General features: G+C 41.1%; 1 protein-coding gene across 2 annotated transcripts in view; it reads left to right on the top strand.

Moving 5' to 3' along the window:
- The first annotated feature begins 2623 nt into the window (after positions 1-2623).
- The window catches only part of myo1f (myosin IF), a 68612-nt gene continuing 45855 nt past the window's right edge, over positions 2624-25380 (top strand). The window contains exons 1-4 of one of the 2 annotated variants that reach the window (XM_061883526.1): positions 2624-2800; positions 2875-3050; positions 19249-19377; positions 21777-21866. In XM_061883526.1, the coding sequence (XP_061739510.1) occupies positions 3048-3050; positions 19249-19377; positions 21777-21866 (222 nt within the window). In that variant the 5' untranslated portion in view covers positions 2624-2800; positions 2875-3047. The remainder of the gene's footprint in view (positions 2801-2874; positions 3051-19248; positions 19378-21776; positions 21867-25380) is intronic. The other variant, XM_061883528.1, reaches the window with a different exon arrangement.

Genomic DNA, 25380 nt, shown 5'->3' on the forward strand with positions numbered 1-25380 from the left:
TGTAAAACTTACAAAAGTTGCTTGGAGTTCTAATTGAAAAATCCATACGAGTAGAGCACCCTATGGACGATTAGACGATGGAACAGCACTTGTACTTCCGATTCAAAGATTTAAACAGCAAGAAACACTGAAGATATTCACCCAGCAGCACCCGCAGTGAGCAAACTTGTCCAAAAGATGGCGCCACAGCACAAACAACGACACAACGTTGTAGTGTCTCTGCATGTGTTAAATGAAAACTAGAGAGGCCCTGGGCGCATTCAAATATCAACACTAAATTAGTAATCTCACTCTTGATTTCATTTGTAAAAATTTACATACAATTGTGTTTTAGAATAAATAAGCTAAATCAATAATGAATGTGTTTCTTTAATACTCTGTCAATAAAAGAAAATTGCAAATAAAAATAAAGCTTCACCATTTTAGTCATGATTGTTGCACATAAAGAGGCAATGAGGCGAACCTGCCGATTCATTAACATCAAGGGCCCCAGGGACTCCCCACAGCCGGACAGGAAGACCGACCCTCCCAACTAGGCCCCCACGACTGGAAGGGGTGGACGGCGGGACCCAGTGGCCCCAGACACGCAGCACCCCCCCAGCCAGCCCCGACAACCAACACGTGCACGCACTGCCACAAACCACAACATAAGCCGGGAATATACCGGGATGGCGAGTGCAAAACAGTGACGGCTCCCGGAGTGTTATCCGGCGTAACATAGAAATATATGTAGTGTTCATCATGTGAGGCAATACAAATTAAACAATAAAAAAAAACAAATAACGGTTGGAATTGGTCCAGGTTATCGGGGACTGTTATTACTGACGGACAGGTGTCGTGGTGTGACTGCAGCCAGGCACATAAGAAAACCCTCATCCCCATGGCAACATTTCTGTGCTTTCACTCATTTGCCGCTTTTCCACGAACGCAGGGGTATTTTGGACCCAAATAACAAAAATCGTCTCTGTCTGGAGCCAACGGGAGGTGGGGAGGGCTCGCCGTGGAGTTTACAGTTACAGTTGCACAATTAGCCCCGAACGGGCTAACGTCGTGACTAACGTGTTACAGGTCCGATTTGCCCTGCGACTCTCTGTCAGAGTATCAGTGCTGGGGTCCAGTGCACCACAGTTTTGTATTGTTGCTTGGTCTTTCGGCGGAGTGCTTCGGAAGATACCGCAGTGCACCACAGTTTTGAGTTGCCGCTTGGTCTTTCGGCGGAGTGCTTTGGAAGATACCGGACCGCTCATCTCCTCGGCCCGGACTGTTACAGCAGCACGTACGGGTCTACTGGAAAAGTGGCAAAACGTTTCTCTGCTTGCATCACGCAAGTGACGTCAATATTCGGCCCCCGGGAGCCATATACCACACCGTGATTGGTAGATTCCTTCAGCTCTGCACACAACGCTGTCAATTCATATAAAACGTGTGGGTTGCACTAACATTAAACTTTCATATTAAGGTGGGGGCCGCAAAATAACGTCTTGCAGGCTTCAATTGCCCCGCTGAGACCCCTGTTCTACAGTGTGCTAAGAAGATGTGGAAAACTTTATCTGCAAACATTATTTTAGTGTCATTTTGCAAGAAGACATGCAATAAGCCACGCTCTCTTTTTCTTACACAAACACACACACACACACTTAAGGCGATGGAGCACCATGTATAGGTTTCTGTGCAAATGTAGTGAATTTTACTTAAGTAAATGTTAAAAAGGGATTTTATTCATACAGAAAATAATTTGTTAACCCTACAATGACAGACTCATGCAAAGCACTTGAGTAAATCTCCACCCTATATGGAAATACACGCTTATATAACACTTGGGAAAATTTCAAATGGCTCGTTTGGAGGAAGTATGAAGGAAGGCAAGATTCCATCCATCCATCCATCTATTTTCTTCCGCTTATCTGAAGTCGGGTCGCGGGGGCCGCAGCCTAAGCAGGGAAGCCCAGACTTTCCTCTGCCCAGCCACTTCGTCCAGCTCTTCCCGGGGGATCCCGAGGCGTTCCCAGGCCAGCCGAGAGACATAGTCTTCCCAACGTGTCCTGTGTCTTCCCCCGTGGCCTCCTACCGGTTGGACGTGCCCTAAACACCTCCCTAGGGAGGTGTTCGGGTGGCATCCTGACCAGATGCCTGAACCACCTCATCTGGCTCCTCTCCATGTGGAGGAGCAGCGGCTTTACTTTGACCTCCCCCCGGAAAGCAGAGCTTCTCACCCTATCTCTAAGGGAGAGCTCCGCCACCCGGCGGAGGACACTCATTTCGGCCGCTTATACCCGTGATCTTGTCCTTTCGGTCATAACCCAAAGCTCATGACCATAGGTGAGGATGGGAACGTAGATCGACCGGTAAATTGAGAGCTTTGCCTTCCGGCTCAGCTCCTTCTTCACCACAATGGATCGATACAGTCTCCGCATTACTGAAGAAGCCGCACCGATCCGCCTGTTGATCTCACGATCCACTCTTCCCTCACCCGAGAACAAGACTCCTAGAACTTGAACTCCTCCACTTACACCTGGTGTAAAAAAGTCACATGACCGCATCAGTCAACATGGGCGTTGGAGGCATCAGCTTCTCTGACGGCACAAACGACATGAAGCAATCCCAGCCTGGGTGGAGCTTCATGCACACACAAGCCAAACCTCATCACTTGAACTACAATGTGAAGACCTCTTTTGCAGGTGGGGCCATCAGCCCTTTAAACCGACTCATCACCCTACCTTTTGACGCGAGTTATTCTCAGCCTTTAGCCCAGGAATTTGACTGTGACAGAAATGGAGAAGTCACAACTTTAGCTCATGTGGTAAGTGTGTGTGCGTGTATGTGTGTGTGTGTCACCTTCGAGCAGTTCTTGTTTCACACACTGCTGTTTTTCAGCGTATGAGGAACTCAAACGCTTTGCTGGATGTCTTGTCCATGGCAGGCACCTCTGACCTTCACTGCTGCGGGATGGCGTTCTGACAGAATTCATCTGGTACTTTTTCAACCCCAAATATTCTGACTGGGCAGTGTGCACCTGACAAGACTACAACAAGAGGCCTACTGGGACAATGGTACTGTCGTTTTGGACTTTTTCCACATCTTCTATCTTGTAGTTTGTATGGACTATTGATAAATTGATGCATTCAGTTTTGGATTGGAATTCAGGGGTTCTATTATTTTATATTTTTTAACAAATTAAGGAACTCTGCAGTTCCACAGGCTGCATGACTCCTTGCAAGAGGAGTGTACAAACTGCATAGCCTCCTGAGAACCAACGTCCTCCGTAGTGGACATTTGTGGCGATTTGTTTTCTCTGACAAACAAAATGGACTGAAAACTAATGTCCACTGCAGAGGACGGATGTACTCATGCTATGTAGATGACTTTGCACCGTACAAAATTGCAGAACGAGACACAGGCCGATGCAGGAAAAGGCAGTGCCACAACCCGTTACTACTTTGAGTTGAGTTTCACAAGAAACTGCGGCGTGGTGACAGAGGAGGAAGTGGAAGACGACAGAGGCCTGTAGTTTCTATCACAACACTTCCTCTTCAAACTCCAATGTGTCTTCACACTTGCAAGATCGCAGTGTGTACAATGCAAAAAGTCAGTGTTCATAAACAAGAAAAAAAAAAAAATACAAAAATGAGGGGTATTTTATTTGAAGTAAGCAAAATTATCTGACAATAGAACAAGAAAATTTGGTTTGTCAAGACTTTCCAGAACAAGTAAAATTAGCTACCCTCAATGAACCCAAAAATAACTTAAAATAAGTACATTCTCACTAATAACAAGTGTATTTTTCCTGGTAGGGAAAAAAGACACCTTTTTGCTCAATATGTTGAAAAATATTTTTAAATTAAGTAAATGCTAGTGCCATTATCTTGACGTCATGATATGCGCTCAGCATCATGATTTTTTTTTTCATGCTTGAAGTAAGAAATTATTTGTCAGGCTTTCCCCTGACAGTTTGTCTATGTTTTAGTTTTTTTCCTCTGCATTTGTCTGTTTCCTGTGTGTTTAGTATCTCCTGTCTTTAGTTCCTGTCTAGTGCTCTTATTTTGTCAGCTTCCTATCTTGGTCCCTGAGTGCTGTGTTCCTGGCCACACCTCTTGCCAATCAGCCCCCTCCTATTTGTACCTGCTTTGTCTTGTGTCAGTGGCTGGATCATTGTATTGTCATTTGCACATGTCGTTGCCTCATGTTGCTCTTGTCGTGTCGATGTGATTCTTTTCAGCTATTACCTGTCGTGCTACATTTTGTCCTGGTCGTCGTAGCGGTAAGCTGTTCTTGTTAGCCATTAGTTATTTCCAGTTTTTCTGTTTGCTATCCACTAGCTTCCATGCTAAAGTTCCTTTTTGTTTTCTAGCTTCCAGTGCTAGCTCCCTTAGTTTGTTATTCCGCCCACGTAAGTGCTTTTTGTTTGTACTTGTTTAGTTTTAATTAAATCATGTTTTCATATGCTATGCCTGCCTCCGTCTCTGCATCTTGGGGTTCGTCAACAACAAATAACTGACAGAATGATCCAGCCAAATTCGAACCCTGCAGAGTTGTCGTTGTCGGAGAGGCTAAACAAGGTGTTGGAATTGATGGACAAATCAAGGAGACACTTTCTCTCGTTTTGCAATCCCTCCCACCCATCCCTGTCCTATGTTGGCTTCTCGATGGACATCTGTCATCCGTCCCTTGAGGGGGGGGCTCGAAGTAGCTGTGCAGCTGGGGAGGCACAGTTTCTTCTCGCCCCAGTGGGTCTGCAAACTACGGCTCCATCATCACAAGTTGGTCTGCAACAGACACCACCATCTTCTCCGGTGGGCCAGCAGAGGGCACCACCATACACCTGTCGGCCACAGAGGGGGTCGTTTCATGGGCGACCGCCTCACAGATGGCAGCGGCGTTCCATTCGCCGTCCCCACTTGACTCTTCCCCGCTGGGTGCGGGGACACTTGGTCAGCAACAAATAACTCTGACATTATTACTTTAAAAAAGTAGTTTTATACTTGAGTGTTAATTAGACAGCTTTGCATCAGTTGATATTCTAGTTTCAAGCATGTTTTACTCAATATAGGTCATAACATCTCAGCTATAAGCTGTAATATAATATGAAAAAACAAGTAAAACACTCTAACATAAAAGCTGCTTAGTGAGAAGAATTAGCTTATCAGACAGAAAATAAGCTAATACCACCCGTATTTGAGATATGTAATCTTACTTAGATTTCAGTTTTTGCTGCGTACAATGCACTTAATGCTCAAATGTTCAGTCCACAGTGGAGGCATGCAGCCGTTATAGATTTGGACTGTGCGATTATAGTAATATTCACGCATTCATTGATTTTACAACAAAAAATTTATAATATCACACCCATTCTGTAGCGATTTTTATTTGTAATACTGTCATAAACAACAGGAATAAAATAATACCATATTAACAATACAAAATAATACATATTAACCAAAAATATTAATAATCATCCATCCATCCATTTTGTACCACTTATCCCCTTTGGGGTCACGGGGGGCGCTGGTGCCTATCTCAGCTACAATCAGGCGGAAGGTGGCGTACACCCTGGACAAGTCGTTTTCTCATCGCAGGGCCAACACAGATAGACAGACAACATTCACACTCATAAATTAATAAATTATTGATGATTGTATTATCAATAATTATGACCAAGATTAACTTTATTGATATTCCAGGGGGTAAATGTTACTAATCTCAAGTGATATTGTCATCAACTATCATCCATGCCTATGTATTTATTTTTAATCCGCTATTTCATGCTGTGTTGATCATAACTGGAATACACATAATTATCTCCCTTGGTATAGTGCTGTTGTACAATCTCCTTATGTTATTATTTTACTAGGGGTGCAACGACTAATCGATAGAAATACATTTCATGTATATCGATCATACATCAATTTAAAAGGAAGTCGGTCGATTTGATTGTTACTAAAAATAGAAATAACATTGGATTTAATATGACTTTATATGGAGCCAGATTAGGTGGTTCAGGCATCTGGTCAGGATGCCACCCAACGCCTCCTTAAGGAGGTGTTTAGGGCACGTCCGACCGGTAGGAGGCCATGGGGAAGACCCAGGACACGTTAGGGAGACTATGTCTCCCGGCTGGCCTGGGAACGCCTCGGGATCTTTCGGGAAGAACTGGACAAAGTGGCAGGGAAGAAGAAAGTCTGGGTTTTCCTGCTTAGGCATGGATGACAGTTGATGACAATAACACTTCAGATTAGTAACATGTTCCCCTTGGAAGATCAATAAAGTTAATCTTGGTCTTAGATTAATAATACAATTACCAATAATTTATTAATGTATGATTATTAATATTTTTTGTTAATATGTATTATTTTGTATTGTTATTATGGTATTATTTTATTCCTGTTGTTTACGACAGTAATACAAATAAAAATCGCTACAGAATGTCTGTGATTTTATAATTTTTTTGTTGTACAATCAATGAATGCGTGAATATTACTCTTGAGGAGATTGTACAACATCAGCACGAGACCATGGGAGATAATTATGTGCATTCCAGTTATGATCAACACAGCATAAAATAGCTGATTAAAAATAAATACATAGGCATGGATGAAAGTTGATGACAATATCACGTGAAATTAGTAACATTTTCCCCCGGGAAGATCAATAAAGTTAATCTTGGTCATAGATTAATAATACAATTATCAATAATTTATTAATTTATGAGTGTGAATGTTGTCTGTCTATCTGTGATGCTCCTGCGATGAAGTGGCGACTTGTCCAGGGTGTAAACCAACTTCCACCACGTGCAGATTGTGCCCAAAGTGACTTACCAGCATAATGTCGGAGGAGGACTGAAACACAGGGTGAACAGTAGGGGTGTGGGAAAAAAATCAATTCGAATTTGAATCGATTCCCTTTTTTTTATCGATTTTTTTTTTTAATCAATCCAACAAAACACTACACAGCAATACCATAACAATGCAATCCAATTCCAAAACCAAACCTGACCCAGCAACATTCAGAACTGCAATAAACAGAGCAATTGAGGAGACACAAACACGACAGAACAAACCAAAAGTAGTGAAACAAAAATGAATATTATCAACAACAGTATCAATATTAGTAATAATTTCAGCATAGCAGTGATTAAAATCCCTCATTGACATTATAATTAGACATTTATTAAAAAAAAAAAAAAAAGATCAATAGTGTCACAGTGGCTTACACTTGCATCGCTTCTCATAAGCTTGACAACGCACTGTGTCCAATGTTTTCACAAAGATAAAATAAGTCATATTTTTGGTTCGTTTAAATGGTTAAAACAAATTTACATTATTGCAATCAATTGATAGAACATTGTCCTTTACAATTATATAAGCTTTTTTTTTTAATCTACTACTCTGCTAGCATGTCAGCAGACTGGGGTAGATCCTGCTGAAATCGTATGTATTGAATGAATACAGAATCCTTTTGAATCGGAAAATTATCGTTTTTGAATCGAGAATCACGTTGAATGGAAAAAATTGATTTATAATTGAATCGCGACCCCAAGAATCGATATTGAATCAAATCGTGGGACACCCAAAGATTCGCAGCCCTAGTGAACAGTCATTGCCATTTAATAACCGTGACGGGGTTATTTTGTTTAGTTTTTTTGTCCTGTCCTGCTGCTCAGGCAAATCATATAGTTGATGTGGATGCCCGTATCGGCTGTACAGATTTACTTTACAAAAGAGATGTGTGGTATACCTATCGTGTTGCCTTATTTGTATTTGACTTTATTAAATATTTTTATATTATTATTTGGTTCAGCCGGGCCAGAGCAGAAGGGGATAGAAAGATAAAAAAAAAGGAAGACAGAAGGGGAAATTGCGGGGACAAGAGGGAGATAAAACAAAGAGACAACAACAAACACAACAATAGCAATAACAGAACAGCATCAGCGAATAGGATGTACAAATGGAGCAAAACTAATGAATATAAACAATAATTACCTCGGTTATCAACAATGGAATTGTTTCAAATGCAACAATACATACATGTAATGATAACTTGTAATACAAAAGAAAGCAGATAAATGGAGGGGACAAAAAGAAGCGAACTGTATTAGACTTAGACTTAGACATAAACTTAGACCAACTTTAATGATCCACAAGGGAAATTGTTCAACACAGTAGCTCAGTTACAATGATGGAAAGTGTAAGGATGGAAAGGACAATGCAGGTATAAATAGACTAAATATAGCAATATATGATTTAACATATATGTGAATATATAAAATATATACTTAAGATATGTACAGTATATTATATATACAGATATATAATGTCAATAACATATATACAATATATACCAATTACCATATACAATATTACAGTATATGTGGCAGCCGCAGCAGAAAAAGAATATAGACATTAAAACAAAGAGAAGTAGCTGACATAGAAGGTGTCAGGTAATGGACGGATATCATCTATTGCTGTAGGGGGGAATGATTATACAGCTGGATGGAGTGCGGAATGAAGGAGTTCTTGAATCGCACAGTGTGGGAAGGAAGCTGAAGGAGCCTGTTGGAGTAGGAACTCCGCTGTCCCTCAATTGTCTGCTGGAGTGGTTGGGCAGGATTGTCCATGATGGCCAGCAGTTTGTCCTGTCCCTCACTGACACAAACGCTTCCAACTGCGAGCCAATAGTTTGGCCGGCTTTCCGGATCAGTTTATCAATCCGGTTTGAGTTCCTTTTGCTGGTGCTGCTCCCCCAACAAACCACTGCAAAGTGCAGGGCACTGGCCACAACAGACTGATAAAAGATCTCCAACAGCTTGCTGCACACATTAAAGGACTTAAGTTTCCTCAGGAAAAATAGTCTGCTCATGCCCTTCTCGTAAACAGCATTGCAGTAACCTTGTAGATTGTTATAGTAACAATAGGTTAATCTTTGTCAGTGTGCCATGTGTTACCCAGTTTTCCCCTAGGGCAACAACGTTAATGTGTTTGATGAAACGTAATTATATGCATGAGTGTATGTTTGCATATGTGCTTACATATGTAAAGTACGTGCCGTGACGTTTTTACGGTTAATGGTCAAACTGGTCAATATAATAGAATAGAATAGAAAGCACTTTATTGATACCTGGGGGAAATTCAGCACCACAGTTCGCCTCACAAAAGACAATAAACATTTTTTTTAGGTGTGAATAATATAAATAAAGTCTTTTAAACAGCATTATTCTAATGTGAATAATATAAATAGAGCCTATTATACAGTCTTATTCACATCTGAATAATAAACATAATACATTATACATTTATGCAATGGACAATTTTGTATCCGGTCTATTTCTTTAGTCAGAGTTACACAAGTCAGCCCTGTTATGCGATACACTACACAACACATGCAACCCCAGACAGACCATCCCCCCACCCTCCCATGCTTGATTGGAGGCACTTGGTTTTCACTTGTGTTTCCAGCTCTTTACTCTATAATGGTTTATTGTTGACTCATTTTCAGTGGGTAGTAAAAGTAGACCAGGAGTGCCCAAAGTGGAGCTTGTTGTGTACTGGCCCATAACAAAATAAACACATTCCTGATTATGGGGATGTCCAACTCGTTTTCATTGAGGGCCACATCACAATCATGGCTGCCTTCAAAGGGCCGATCGTTATAGTGAATAACAAATGAACATACTGTAGATATAAGGACTCACCTCATGGAATCATTACGCAATTGCCAATACATTTATTACTGTATTGTTTTTTTTAAGTACACTGTAAACAACTGTAACCTACTCAGTGGCCTAGTGGTTAGGGTGTCCGCCCTGAGATCGGTAGGTTGTGAGTTCAAACCCCGGCCGAGTCATACCAAAGACTATAAAAACTGGACTCATTACCTTCCTGCTTGGCACTCAGCATCAAGGGTTGGAATTGGGGGTTAAATCACCAAAAATGATTCCTGCGCACGGCACCGCTGCTGCCCACTGCTCCCCTCACCTCCCAGGGGGTGATTAAGGGGATGGGTCAAATGCAGAGAATAATTTCGCCACACCAAAAGTGAGTGTGACAATCATTGGTACTTTAACTCTAACTTTAAAAAACTGTGTCATTTGTGTGGTAAAAATGTGGAAGCTAAATAAAAAAACGGTTCCACTGTATTTGACGATAAAATTGGTTGAGGTTGTTTTTTTTGTTTTTTTACCATAAATCTAATGTCATTTTTTCACCGTGTACACTTTGATGGATAAATTGCTGTGAAATCAGTTTAGCAGATATTTAAGCATTTATGATATTCACACATGAATAGCATAAATACAGTCTATTATACAGTATTATTCACATGTGAATAATATAAATACATTAAATATTTATGCAATGGACAATTTTGTATCCGGTCTATTTCTTTGGTCAGAGTTACACAAGTCAGCCCTGTTATGCGACACACAACACAACACATGCTTGATTGGAGGCACTGAAAAACGGTACCACTGTATTTGACTATAAAATTGGCGGAGGTTTTTTTTGTTTTTTTTACCATAAATCTCATGTCCTTTTTTTCACAGTGAACAATTTAATCGGTAACTTGCTGTGAAATCAGTCTAGCACATGGGTGTCAAACTCTGGCCCGCGGCCCAAATCTGGCCTGCCGTGTAATTTAATTTGGCCCTTGAGGCAATATCAATTTAGCATTAGAGCTGGCCCGCCGGTGTTATACAGCGTCAGTGCCGCTCTAACACCGCATTCACCACTAATACTCATACTTGCCAACCCTCCTAATTTTCCCGGTAGACTCCCGAAGTTCAGAGCCCCTCCCGAAAATCTCCCGGGGCAACCATTCTCTGGAATTTCTACCGATTTCCACCTGGACAACTATATTGGGGGCGTGCATTTAAGGCACTGCCTTTAGCGTTCTCTACAACCTGTCATCACATCCGCTTTTCCTCCATACTAACAGAGTGTCACATAATATTTGTGGCTTTTACACACACACACACGCACAAGTGAATGCAAGACATACTTGGTCAACAGCCATACAGGTCATACTGAGGGTGGCCGTATAAACAACTTTAGCACTGTTACAAATGTGCGCCACACTGTGAACCCACACCAAACAAGAATGACAAACACATTTCGGGTGAACATCCGCACCGTAACACAACAGAACAAATACCCAGGAGCCCTTGCAGCACTAACTCTTCTGGGAAACTTCAAGCAAACTGACCAATAAATAACATTTTATTCATGCATTTTCTCTTGCTACTTCAAGGCTTGAATGTTTGGTTCATTCATTATTGTTATTTTATTTCCAACTTTATTATTAGCCTGTGGAAAAAAAAATTATATACACCTCAGAAGATTGCAAATAGAAAAAATGGCATAACATTTTTATTTAAATTTTATTTGATATGCCATTGATTTTTTAAAAATTATTATTATTATTATTTGAAACTGGATTTTGCATGTCACTAAAGTTATATAAGCCTTGCTTGTTTATATTTAATGCAAAACTTGTTTGGGTCCCTATTAAAAGGTTAATTTGTTCAACCTTGGCCCGCAGCTTTGTTCCGTTTAAAATTTTGGCCCACTCTATATTTGAGTTGGGCACCCCTGGTCTAGCAGATATTTAAGCATTTATTTATGTTATTCACAGGTGAATAACATAAATACAGTCTATTATACAGTATTATTCACATGTGAATAATGCTGTTTAAAAAAATGTTTGAAACGTATGATAATGTAAAATACAGTACATTGGCCTATTAGCAAATATCAAAGTGAACAATGTATGCATGTATTTTTTCTGTCATAATGGTAATAATTAATACATTTAGTGAGAAAAAATAAAGTACTTTATGTGGCGGGCCAGATCTGACCCCCTTGAGTTTGACACCTGTGCTCTAGTGTAAATTACAAATAATCAAAACATCCTTCAAGTCATTCCTACATTAAACTGAAGCTTAAGGTGATGAGGAAGTAATTCACTCAAAGGTGGGGATGGCTGTCACAAAGGTTTTTTAATGAGGAAAAATATTTTACTTTTTTAGGGCTGTCAAAAATCCATCCATCCATTTTCTACCGCTTATTCCCTTTCGGGGTCGCGGGGGGCGCTGGCGCCTATCTCAGCTACAATCGGGCGGAAGGCAGGGTACACCCTGGACAAGTCGCCACCTCATCGCAGGGCCAACACAGATAGACAGACAACATTCACACTCACATTCACACACTAGGGCCAATTTAGTGTTGCCAATCAACCTATCCCCAGGTGCATGTCTTTGGAAGCGGGAGGAAGCCGGAATACCCAGAGGGAACCCACGCATTCACGGGGAGAACATGCAAACTCCACACAGAAAGATCCCGAGCCTGGGATTGAACCCAGGACTGCAGGACCTTCGTATTGTGAGGCAGACGCACTAACCCCTCTGCCACCGTGAAGCCGTCAAAAATAACTTATGCAATAATTAATAAAAAAATATTGTACTAACCCTGTATTAATGCAGATTAATTACATAATGTATTTTGACAGCACATGCTCCTTTACCTTAACAGCAAAAGAAAAAAAATCGGAGCGGGTTTTTTTTTTTTACGGTAAGTGATCAGGTCAATGCATACGTTGGAAAACGTTGCTTCAAAATTCACCCACACTTTACTTTTGTGCAAATAAATGACATGCATGCAAATAAAATAGTTTTTTGTATGACATTCCATCCATCCATCCATCCATCATCTTCCGCTTATCCGAGGTCGGGTCGCGGGGGCAGCAGCCTAAGCAGGGAAGCCCAGACTTCCCTATCTCCAGCCACTTCTTCTAGCTCTTCCCGGGTGATCCCGAGGCGTTCCCAGGCCAGCCGGGAGACATAGTCCTCCCAACGTGTCCTGGGTCTTCCCCGTGGCCTCCTACCAGCTGGACGTGCCCTAAACACATCCCTAGGGAGGCGTTCGGGTGGCATCCTGACCAGATGCCCGAACCACCTCATCTGGCTCCACTCGATGTGGAGGAGCAGCGGCTTTACGTTGAGCCCCTCCCGGATGGCAGAGCTTCTCACCCTATCTCTAAGGGAGAGCCCCGCCACCCGGCGGAGGAAACTCAATTCGGACGCTTGTACCCGTGATCTTATCCTTTCGGTCATGACCCAAAGCTCATGACCATAGGTGAGGATGGGAACGTAGATCGACCGGTAAATTAAGAGCTTTGCCTTCCGGCTCAGCTCCTTCTTCACCACAACGGATCGGTACAACGTCCGCATTACTGAAGACGCCGCACCGATCCGCCTGTCGATCTCCCGATCCACTCTTCCCTCACTCGTGAACAAGACTCCTAGGTACTTGAACTCCTCCACTTGGGGCAGTGTCTCCTCCCCAACCCGGAGATGGCATTCCACCCTTTTCCGGGCGAGAACCATGGACTCGGACTTGGAGGTGCTGATTCTCATTCCGGTCGCTTCACACTCGGCTGCGAACCGATCCAGTGAGAGCTGAAGATCCCGGCTAGATGAAGCCATCAGGACTACATCATCTGCAAAAAGCAGAGACCTAATCCCGTGGCCACCAAACCGGATCCCCTCAACGCCTTGTCTGCGCCTAGAAATTCTGTCCATAAAAGTTATGAACAGAATCGGTGACAAAGGACAGCCTTGGCGGAGTCCAACCCTCACTGGAAACGTGTCCGACTTACTGCCAGCAATGCGGACCAAGCTCTGACACTGATCATACAGGGAGCGGACTGCCACAATAAGACAGTCCGGTACCCCATACTCTCTGAGCACTCCCCACAGGACTTCCCGAGGGACACGGTCGAATGCCTTCTCCAAGTCCACAAAGCACATGTAGACTGGTTGGGCAAACTCCCATGCACCCTCAAAAACCCTGCCGAGAGTATAGAGCTGGTCCACAGTTCCACAACCAGGACGAAAACCACACTGTTCCTCCTGAATCCGAGGTTCGACTATCTGGCGAAGCCTCCTCTCCAGTACACCTGAATAAACCTTACCGGGAAGGCTGAGGAGTGTGATCCCACGATAGTTGGAACACACCCTCCGGTCCCCCTTCTTAAAGAGAGGGACCACCACCCCGGTCTGCCAATCCAGAGGTACCGCCCCCGATGTCCACGCGATGCTGCAGAGTCTTGTCAACCAAGACAGCCCCACAGCATCCAGAGCCTTAAGGAACTCCGGGCGGATCTCATCCACCCCCGGGGCCTTGCCGCCAAGGAGCTTTTTAACTACCTCTGCGACCTCAGCCCCAGAAATAGGAGAGTCCACCACAGATTCCCCAGGGACCGCTTTCTCAAAGGAAGATGTGTTGGTGGGATTGAGGAGGTCTTCGAAGTATTCCCTTCACCGATCCACAACAACCACAGTCGAAGTCAGCAGAACACCATCCGCACCATACACGGTGTTGATAGTGCACTGCTTCCCCTTCCTGAGGCGGCGTATGGTGGTCCAGAATCGCTTCGAAGCCGTCCGGAAGTCGTTTTCCATGGCTTCCCCGTACTCTTCCCATGTCCGAGTTTTTGCCTCCGCGACCGCTAAAGCTGCACACCGCTTGGCCCGTCGGTACCCGTCCACTGCCTCCGGAGTCCTATGAGCCAAAAGAACCCAATAGGACTCCTTCTTCAGCTTGACGGCATCCCTCACTGCTGGTGTCCACCAACGGGTTCTGGGATTACCGCCACGACAGGCACCAACAACCTTGCGGCCTCAGCTCCAATCAGCCGCCTCGACAATAGAGGTTCGGAACATGCTGCACTCGGACTCAATGTCCCGCACCTCCCTCGTGACATGTTCAAAGTTCTCCCGGAGGTGTGGATTGAAACGCTCTCTGACAGGAGACTCTGCCAGACGTTCCCAGCAGACCCTCACAATGCGTTTGGGCCTGCCAGGTCTGTCCAGCATCCTCCCCCACCATCGCAGCCAACTCACCACCAGGTGGTGATCAGTAGAAAGCTCCGCCCCTCTCTTCACCCGAGTGTCCAAAACATAAGGCCGCAAATCGGATGACACAACTACAAAGTCGATCATGGAACTGCGGCCTAGGGTGTCCTGGTGCCAAGTGCACATATGGAAACCCTTATGTTTGAACATGGTGTTTGTTATGGACAATCCGTGACGAGCACAAAAGTCCAATAACAAAACACCACTCGGGTTTAGATCCAGGCGACCATTCTTCCCAATCACGCCTCTCCAGGTTTCACTGTCGTTGCCAACATGAGCGTTGAAGTCCCCCAGTAGGACAACGGAATCACCCGGGGAGCACTTTCCAGGCCTCCCTCGAGTGTACCCAAAAAGGGTGGGTATTCTGAACTACTGTTTGGTGCGTAAGCACAAACAACAGTCAGGACCCGTCCCCCCACCCGAAGGCGAAGGGAAGCTACCCTCTCGTCCACTGGGTTGAACTCAAACGTGCAGGGTTTGAGCCGGGGGGCAACAAGAATTGCCACCCCAGCTCGTCGCCTCTCACTGCCGGCAATGCCAGAGTGGAAGAGGGTCCAGTCCCTCTCGAGAGAACTGGTTCCAGAGCCCTTGCTGTGCGTCGAGGTGAGTCCGACTATATCCAGCCGGAACTTCTCTACCTCGCGGACTAGCTCAGGCTCCTTCCCCCCCAGTGAGGTGACGTTCCACGTCCCAAGAGCTAGCTTCTGTAGCCGAGGATCGGACCGCCAAGTGCCCTGCCTTCGGCTGCCGCCCAGCTCACAATGCACCCGACCTCTATGGCCCCTCCTATGGGTGGTGAGCCCATTGGAGGGATGACCCACGTTGCCTCTTCGGGCTGTGCCCGGCCGGGCCCCATGGGGACAGGCCCGGCCACCAGGCGCTCGCCATTGTGCCCCAACTCCGGGCCTGGCTCCAGAGCGGGGCCCCGGTGATCCGCGTCCGGGCGAGGGAAATCTGAGTTCATTTTGTTGTAATTCCATAGAAGTCTTTGAGCTGCTCTTTGTCTGATCACTCACCTAGGACCTGTTTGTCTTGGGAGACCCTACCAGGGGGCATGAAAGCCCCCAGACAACATAGCTCCTAGGATCATTGGGACACGCAAACTCCTCTACCACGGTAAGGTAGCAGCTCAGAGAGGAGTGTATGACATTCTGATAATACAATTGATTTTTTGGTCCAAATGTAAGGATCTTTGGAAGTTAATTCAAATCATGCAAGCGAGTAATAACCTGAGATTAATCATGATTAATCTAATCAATCTGGTGTTGTAATGTAATTATTTGATGGCACTATATTTTCATGCGAGGTGTAACTAAATATAAAAAAGTTATTGCATTGACAATGTGACAAATGTGTAACTTAATAATAATATACAATAAATTACAAATGCATTTAAATAAGCAATAAATATGAGCAGTAAAACATTTTTAGACCAGCCTACTGTATATGAGATATATTTAAATAGGAATATATGTGACAACCACCTTCAAAGAGAATGTGACAATTAACCCCAACTGTCATAGTAGGCCTATGTATTCATTAAAACAATGCAGAGGTTGTATTTAGCAAGTATATTGTAACCCATCCATTTTCTACCGCTTGTCCCTTTTGGGATCACGGGAGGTGCTGGAGCCTATCTCAGCTGCATTTGGGCGGAAGGTGGAGTACACCCTGGACAAGTAGCAAGTAGCAACCTCATCGCAGGGCCAACACAGATAGACAGACAACATTCACACTCACATTCACAAACTAGGGCCAATTTAGTGTCGCCAATCAACTGGATGTCTTTGGGGGTGGGAGGAAGTATAACTATAGTATAGATCAAATACTGATACTACCCTTCATATCGACACCAGCAATTCCTGGATGCTGACACAACAACAGTTGTTATATTATCTTTTCTCTTTTGACCAATGCTTCTCGATCTTTCTTCGCCAAGTACCCCTAAAATATCCAACATTAAAATACGGCAGTGTAGTAGGTCTAAATAATCATTAAAACCATTAACCATGTTGTATTACAATATTTACCGTATTTTCTGCACTGTAAGGCACACTTAAAATCCTTTTTTTATTTTGTCAAAACTCGACAGTACACCTTGTAACCCGGTGCACCTAATGAAAGGAATAAGTTTGGTTGAACTTATTACCCACCTCAAATCAATTTTATTTGGTACATTGTGTAATGATAAGTGTGACCAGTAGATGGCAGTCCAACATAAGAGATTTATGTAGGCTGCACTATGATGGCAATATGTCTCAAGTAAACAACACCAATATTTTAAGTGTTCCATTAAAAGTACAGAACTTTACACACGGCGCTCAAAAATCTATCGAAATATTTTAGTACGACTTTGGTAAGCTATAAAGCCGCACCGCTTGAAGGATTGTCGGTGCGTTAAACATACGAGTTTTATTATGGTGTGTGTATAAGGTAAGATATATTATCTGCCGTTTTGTTTCACAATATTATGCAAAAGCATCTTTTTTTACCTTCTGGTACCTGCTGATCTATGTTTGGGATCTGCATAAGTCCAGGAAATTTGTGCGCATCTGCCTTTGTAGTCCGTTGCAACATCGTAGTCGATAAGCTTCTTCTTTTTCTTTTTCTCTTCTTGTTATGTGACGTTCATCCTCCGCTGTTGCCATTTCATATCTGCCTGTAAACTCACCATGAAAGCGCTAAAACGTACAGGTGTAGTGAGTTTACATTATTTACCGAAGGAACTTTAGTTATTAGAGAGTTCCGGTCAGACGTTTTTTCATGGGACACATTTCTTGTGTTGTATTTTCCGGATGAGGAGATGCTGCTCTGCTATTGATTGAAGTAAAAATAATCTATGCAACATTTTGACCAAAGAACCACCATTACATGTTTTGTAGACCACAAGGAAGTATTTTCAATTTCGAAAAAAATAATAATAATTTGACTTCTGTAATGTCCCCTATAATCCGGTGCGCCTAATATATGAACAAAAAAGATCAAACATAGACCATTCATCGGCAGTGCGCCTTATAATCCGGTGCACCCTATGGTCCGGAAAATACGGTAATTTAGTGATAATTTGGCATACCACTGGAAAGAGCCTGCGTACCACCAGGCACACGTACCACAATTTGAGATTTAGAGATCTAAACTGTCCTTTCATATTTTTTAATGTTAACAAGTGTTTTGTTGTGTAAAAGCCAGGGCTGTGAATCTTTGGGTGTCCCACGATTCGATTCAATATCTATTCTTGGGGTCACGATTCGATAATATATCGATTTTTTCCGATTCGATTCTCGATTCAAAAACAATATTTTTCCGATTCAATAGGATTCTGTATTCATTCGATACATAAGATTTCAGCAGGATCTACCCAAGTCTGCTGACATGCAAGCAGAGTAATAGATTAAAAAAAAAAGCTTTTATAATTGTAAAGGACAATGTTTTATCAACTGATTGCAATAATGTAAATTTGTTTTAACTATTAAACGAACTAAAAATATGATTTATTTTATCTTTGTGAAAATTTTGGACACAGTGTGTTGTTAAGCTTATGAGATGCGATGCAAGTGTAAGCCACTGTGACACTATTGTTCTTTTTTTCTTTTTTTTATATAAATGTCTAATGATAACGTCAATGAGGGATTTTTAATCACTGCTATGCTGAAATTATAACTAATATTGATACTTTTGTTGATAATATTCATTTTTGTTTCACTACTTTTGGTTTGTTCTGTGTCGTGTTTGTGTCTTCTCTCAATTGCTCTGTTTATTGTAGTTCTGAGTGTTTCTGGGTCAGTTTTGGTTTTGGAATTGGATTGCATTGTTATGGTATTGCTGTGTAGTGGTTTGTTGAATTGATTAAAAATAAAAGATAAAAAAATATACTTTTTAAAAATGAGAATCGATTCTGAATCGCACAACGTATTCGATTCTATTAGTTTTTTTAATCAATTTTTTCCCACACCCCTAGTAAAAGCCTACAAGACAAACACGGAAAAGCTGAATATTTACAATTTGACATAAATGTAGCCATCCTACGCCAGAAAAGTGTGTATGTAAGTGAGCTCTGATTCGGATTCCGTAGATTACTATTTACCAATTTGAGAAATATCGCCCTCTTGTGGCGAGCTATGAGGCCCATCTGATGACAACTCCTGTATGTTCACATGCACCCAGTTTTTCCAGCGCTTCAATTTTTCCAAAATGTTGTCTTTTTTTAACATTCATGAAAATGTATTTTTTTAATCAAAATTCTACACTGAAAAATCCCTAACAACATGAATAAAGTATGTTTTTTAAATATCTATCATTGTTTCCTGTGTGTGTGCATGCGTGCGTGTGTGTGTTGCATGATGTAGGCCAAGTACCACTGGCAGAGTCAAAATGTCAAACAAAGTGGAGTGGACGACATGGTCCTGCTGTCCAAGATCACAGAGGAGGCCATCGTGGAAAACCTGAAGAAAAGATACACGGATGATTACATTTTTGTATCCTTTCTGCACTCCGATTGTTGTTGTGTGCAAACATGAATTTTTGATGATTGATGTTATGTGTCAGTACTCTATAGGAGGGTTTAGTACATCTACAGCTTTATGCATGAGTCATTAGAACATATTATTAATAGGAGTGTCCCAACCCAATATTGATATTGTATATTGGTCCGATATCAGAAGAAAAAAACTAAACAAGTATCTGACGATATCGGCTTGCATGTGAAATCTCCAATATAAGCGCTGACACAAACTGGACAGATAGTTAACAAATGAAGAAGCACACCAGTTTGATCTGTTCTTGTACTTTAGTGAAATCATTAACAAAGGGTAAACATGGTAAGCAACAGACTACACTGCAAAAAGTCAGTGTTCAAAAACAAGAAAAAATATACAAAAATTAGGGGTATTTTACTTGGACTAAGCAAAATTATCTGCCAAAAGAACAAGAAGATTTGACTTTCAAGACTTTCCAAAACAAGTACAATTAGCTAACCTCAATGAACCCCAAAATACCTTAAAATAAGAATATTCACACTAATAACAAGTGCACTTTTCCTGATAGAAAAAAAGAAGACCTTTTTGCTCAATATTTTGAAAATTATTCTTAAATTAAGTAAAAGTTAGTGCCATAATCTTGACATGATGATATGCGCTCAGCATTACATTTCTTGAAACCAGCAAAATTATACCAAAAACTAATTTATTTTTCATAATGGAAAGGCAACAAGGTAACCTCTTGTTACTCTCGGGGTTTCCTAGGCAAATCATATGGTCTAAAAATGCATTTTAACGTGAGATCATTGCGCCTAGTGTGTGCTCTTTCAGTCAATTAGTGCGCATATATATACAGCCCGGACCCCCGGCCAAATTTTTTTTGATTGTCATTTTGAGGAATTTATCTGAATGTGCATGAATTATTTCTGTTCAAAATTGTTTGAAATGTTGTTTAAATATTAACTGTCAGTTTACTTTACTGTGGCAACTGTACTACTATAGGAATATGTATTTTCTCTTGTTTCATTGAAAATAAAACAGCCAAGTCCATTTGGCTGTCATCTGTTTTAGTTATGAAACACAATTGTGTCAAAATCATGATTTTTTTTTTCATGCTTGAAATACGATATTAGATAGATAGATAGATAGATAGTACTTTATTGATTCCTTCAGGAGAGTTCCTTCAGGAAAATTAAAATTCCAGCAGCAGTGTACAGAGTTGAGATCAATTTAAAGAAAAAAGTAAAAAGTAAATAATGGGGGTTTAAAAGGAAACAAAATAGAGAAATATTACAAAAAGAATAAAAACAATGGGAATAACAATATAACAGTAAAATAAGAATATAACAAGACAAAGTAGGCAGTAGTGACCATGTTATGAAAAAATGTATTGCACTGTTAATGTTTTGCATCCCCTGTCATCCTAATACCCCCCATCCCCCGTCCCAGAGAGGAGTTGTACAGTCTAATGGCGTGTGGGACAAAGGAGTTCTTGAGTATATTAGTCCTGCACTTGGGATGAAGCAGTCTAGCACTGAACAAGCTCCTCTGGCTACTGATAACGCTACGCTATTATTACTTTAAAAAGTAGTTTTATATTTGTGAGTGTTGATGACACAGCTTTGCAACAGTTGATATTCTACTTTCAAGCATGTTTTACTCTATATAGGTCATAACATCTCAGCAACAAGCTGTAATATCTTACTGAGATCATTTAGGACCAAAACACCTAAAACAAGTAAATGACTCTAACATCAAATCTGCTTAGTGAGAAGAATTATCTTATTAGACAGAAAATAAGCAAATATCACCCTTATTTGAGATATTTAATCTTACTTAGATTTCAGTTTTTGCAGTGTACTTACTAGAAGCAACTACACAATCACACTATAGCACACAAGCTCGACATACAATTAAATATTACTTACAGATACAAAGTTTCCAAGGTAAACTATTTATTTAAAAGTATCCAGTTACAAATGCGTCCGCGTCATTTAATTTCCTGTGTGATGATCTTAATTCAATGAATGATTTTGATCACAGAGTGTTGTTAAAACACAATTTACCACTCCACTTCAAAAGCATAAATCTGCCATGAGGTTAGTGTTAGTGTTTTCATAACTACCATTGTTCTCTGACTAATTTCACTTTTAGCCTATTTTAGTTGAAAGCCAGTATTATAAAGCACTCTTTGCTGATCTCGGACCGATATCAGGACACCCCCGGTACTAAGTGTCACGTTAAAGTAATATTGTGTACATGACACTTAACATAACTTTAGAGGCAGCAAAAAAAAATACAGTATTTATTACTGCAGCTTGAATGTACAGTCGAGTACAGTGCAGAATGTGAAAGCAGAAACAAGTTGTGTCTAGTTCCTCCTTAACTGTGCTGCACAGACGTACATTGGTCCTGTGCTGATATCAGTCAACCCCTTCAAACAGATGCCTTACTTCACTGACCGAGAAATCGAACTGTACCAAGGAGCAGTAAGTTGACATATTTGGCTTCTGTTTGTTGTTTATTTGCTGTATATTTATCCGAGACCAAGTAAACCCTGGGCAAGTACCGTCGATACCAGCATTTTTATGTTTTATTTTTTAAGACCATTGATTCATTTTGGGATTTGCTTTATTGATCATCAATCATTGTCAATATTTACTGTCGATGTGACAATATAGTGTTCCCTCGTCACGTTGGCTCACTTATTGCAGTCTCAGTGCATCGCAGATTTTAAAATACTTTCAGTACATGAAGACGCATTGGAGTTTCTGGGCCCCCAAATAAAAGACCCCTAAAGGACCCTCATCCATACACAGGTGGTGTGTGTACACGCACTAAAAACAAACTGCATGGATTTGGTTGTAACCAGCTTTTTAAAGCATGTATTGTGAAACCTTCTCATGTTCTTACTTTTTAAAGATAGGACTTCCATATTTAGAAGATAACTGGATAAACCCCTTAAATAATTAAGTTTTGGATTAAAAAAAAAAAAAAAAAGAAGAAAATAACCAAAACAAGAAACTGCCAACTAAATTATCTTTCAATTATCATATAACCTGTCATTTATTATTAATTTTAATGTGGTTATAAATGATAACAATAAAACAAATTATAGTTATGCATCATTATTGTTATATTATTATTATTATTGTAACTCCTGGGAGAAAACTTGTAATACATCTGTTTCAGATTTTAATAGATGGTACTTGAATGCACCACAGTTAAGTGCAGTGAGATGTAAAAAAAGAAGCTTGTACATAACTTTCTCCTAAATTGCCACAAATAGATGTTACATTTTTACTAGGGCTGTCAAAAATAACAAGTTAAGTCTTTGATTAATCACAATGTATCACATTTATATATATATATACATATATATACATATATATATATAAAAATAAATGGGTTGTACTTGTATAGCGCTTTTCTACCTATAATATAATATATAATATAATATAGATAGATGGATAGATAGATATGTATGTATATATATGCACGCACACATACATTTAACATCACAAGGACAAAGATAAGACGTTCTGGGGTTCTGTGGTCAGATGAAACAAATATTGAGCTGTTTTGCCTCAATACCCAGCAATATGTTTGAAGGAGAAAAGGTGAGACCTTTAATCCCAGTAACACTATTCCTTCCGTCAAGCATGGTGGTGGTGGTATTTTGCTCTGGGCCTTTTTTGCTCCCAATGGAACTGGTGCTTTACAGAGAGTAAATGGGACAATGAAAAGGGAGGATTACCTCCAAATTCTTCAGGACAACTTAAATTCATCAGCCCGGAGGTTGGGTGTTCCAACAGGACAATGACCCCAAACACTTGTCAAAAGTGGTAAAAAAAAAAGTCTGAATCAGGCTAAAATTAATGTTTTAAAATGGCTTTCCCAAAGTCTTCACTTACACGTGTGGACAATGCTGAAGAAACAAGTCCATGTCAGAAAACCAACAAATTTTGCTGGACTGCACCAATTTTGTCAAGAGTAGTGGTCCAAAATTCAACCAGAAGCTTGTGGATGGCTGCAAAAAGTGCCTTTTTGCAGTGAAACTTGCCAAGGGACATGTAACCAAATATTAACATTGCTGTATGTATACTTTTGACCCAGCAGATTTGGTCACATTGTCAGTAGACCCATAATAAATTTATAAAAGAACCAAACTTCATGAATGTTTTTTGTGACAAACAAGTATGTGCTCCAATCAGTCTATCACCAAAAAATAAGAGTTGTAGAAATTATTGGAAACTCAAGACAGCCATGACATTATGTTCTTTACAAGTGTTTGTAAACTTTTGACCATGTCTGTAAACAGTATATATACATATATACTACACTACCGTTCAAAAGTTTGAGGTCACCCAAACAATTTTGTGTTTTCCATGAAAAGTCACACTTATTCACCACCATACGTTGTGAAATGAATAGAAAATAGTCAAGACATTGACAAGGTTAGAAATAATGATTTGTATTTAAAATAAGATTTTTTTTTTACATCAAACGTTGCTTTCATCAAATAATCCTCCATTTGCAGCAATTACAGCATTGCAGACCTTTGGCATTCTAGCTGTTAATTTGTTGAGGTAATCTGGAGAAATTGCACACCACACTTCTAGAAGCAGCTCCCACAAGTTGGATTGGTTGGGTGGGCACTTCTTGCGTACCATACGGTCAAGCTACTCCCACAACAGCTCAATGGGGTTTAGATCTGGTGACTGCGCTGGCCACTCCATTACCGATAGAATACCAGCTGCCTGCTTCTCCTCTAAATAGTTCTTGCACAATTTGGAGGTGTGTTTTGGGTCATCGTCCTGTTGTAGGATGAAATTGGCTCCAATCAAGCGCTGTCCACTGGGTATGGCATGTCATTGCAAAATGGAGCCTTCCTTATTCAGAATCCCTTTTACCCTTTACAAATCTCCCACCTTACCAGCACCAAAGCAACCCCAGACTACCACATCACCTCCACCATGCTTAACAGATGGCGTCAGGCATTCTTCCAGCATCTTTTCAGTTGTTCTGCGTCTCACAAACGTTCTTTGTGATCCAAACACCTAAAACTTGGATTAATCCGTCCACAAAACTTTTTTCCAGTTTTCCTCTGTCCAATGTCTGTGTTCTTTTGCCCGTCTCAATCTTTTTCTTTTATTGGCCAGTCTCAGATATGGCTTTTTCTTTGCCACTCTGCCCTGAAGCCTAAAATCCCGCAGCCGCCCTTTCACTGTAGACGTTGACACTGTTGTTTTGCGGGTACTATTTAATGAAGATGCCAGTTGGGGACCTGTGAGGCGTCTGTTTGTCAAACTAGAGACTCTAATGTACTTATCTTCTTTCTCAGTTGTGCAACGCGGCCTCCCACTTCTTTTTCTACTCTGGTTAAAGCCTGTTTGTGCTGTCCTCTGAAGGGAGTAGTACACACCGTTGTAGGAAATTTTCAATTTCTTAGCAATTTCTTGCATGGAATAGCCTTAATTTCTAAGAACAAGAAAAGACTGTCGAGTTTCAGATGAAAGTTCTCTTTTGATGACCATTTTGAGCGTTTAATTGACCCCACAAATGTGATGCTCCAGAAACTCAATCTGCTCAAAGGAAGGTCCGTTTTGTAGCTTTTGTAACGAGATAAACTGTTTTCAGATGTGTGAACATGATTGCACAAGGGTTTTCTAATCATCAAATAGCCTTCTGAGCCAATGACAAAACACATTGTACCATTAGAACACTGGAGTGATAGTTGCTGGAAATGGGCCTCTATACACCTATGGAGATATTGCACCAAAAACCAGACATTTAAATGATAAATGGGTTGTACTTGTATAGCGCTTTTCTACCTTCAAGGTACTCAAAGCGCTCTGACACTACTTCCGTATTTACCCATTCACACACACATTCACACACTGATGGAGGGAGCTGCCATGCAAGGCGCTAATTGCAGCCAGATTAGTCATTTACCACATTAGCAATGTATAGAGTGTATTTCTTTAAAGTTATTAGTGTATA

Source organism: Nerophis ophidion, linkage group LG22 (assembly GCF_033978795.1).
Source record: "Nerophis ophidion isolate RoL-2023_Sa linkage group LG22, RoL_Noph_v1.0, whole genome shotgun sequence".
Lineage (NCBI taxonomy): Eukaryota > Metazoa > Chordata > Actinopteri > Syngnathiformes > Syngnathidae > Nerophis > Nerophis ophidion.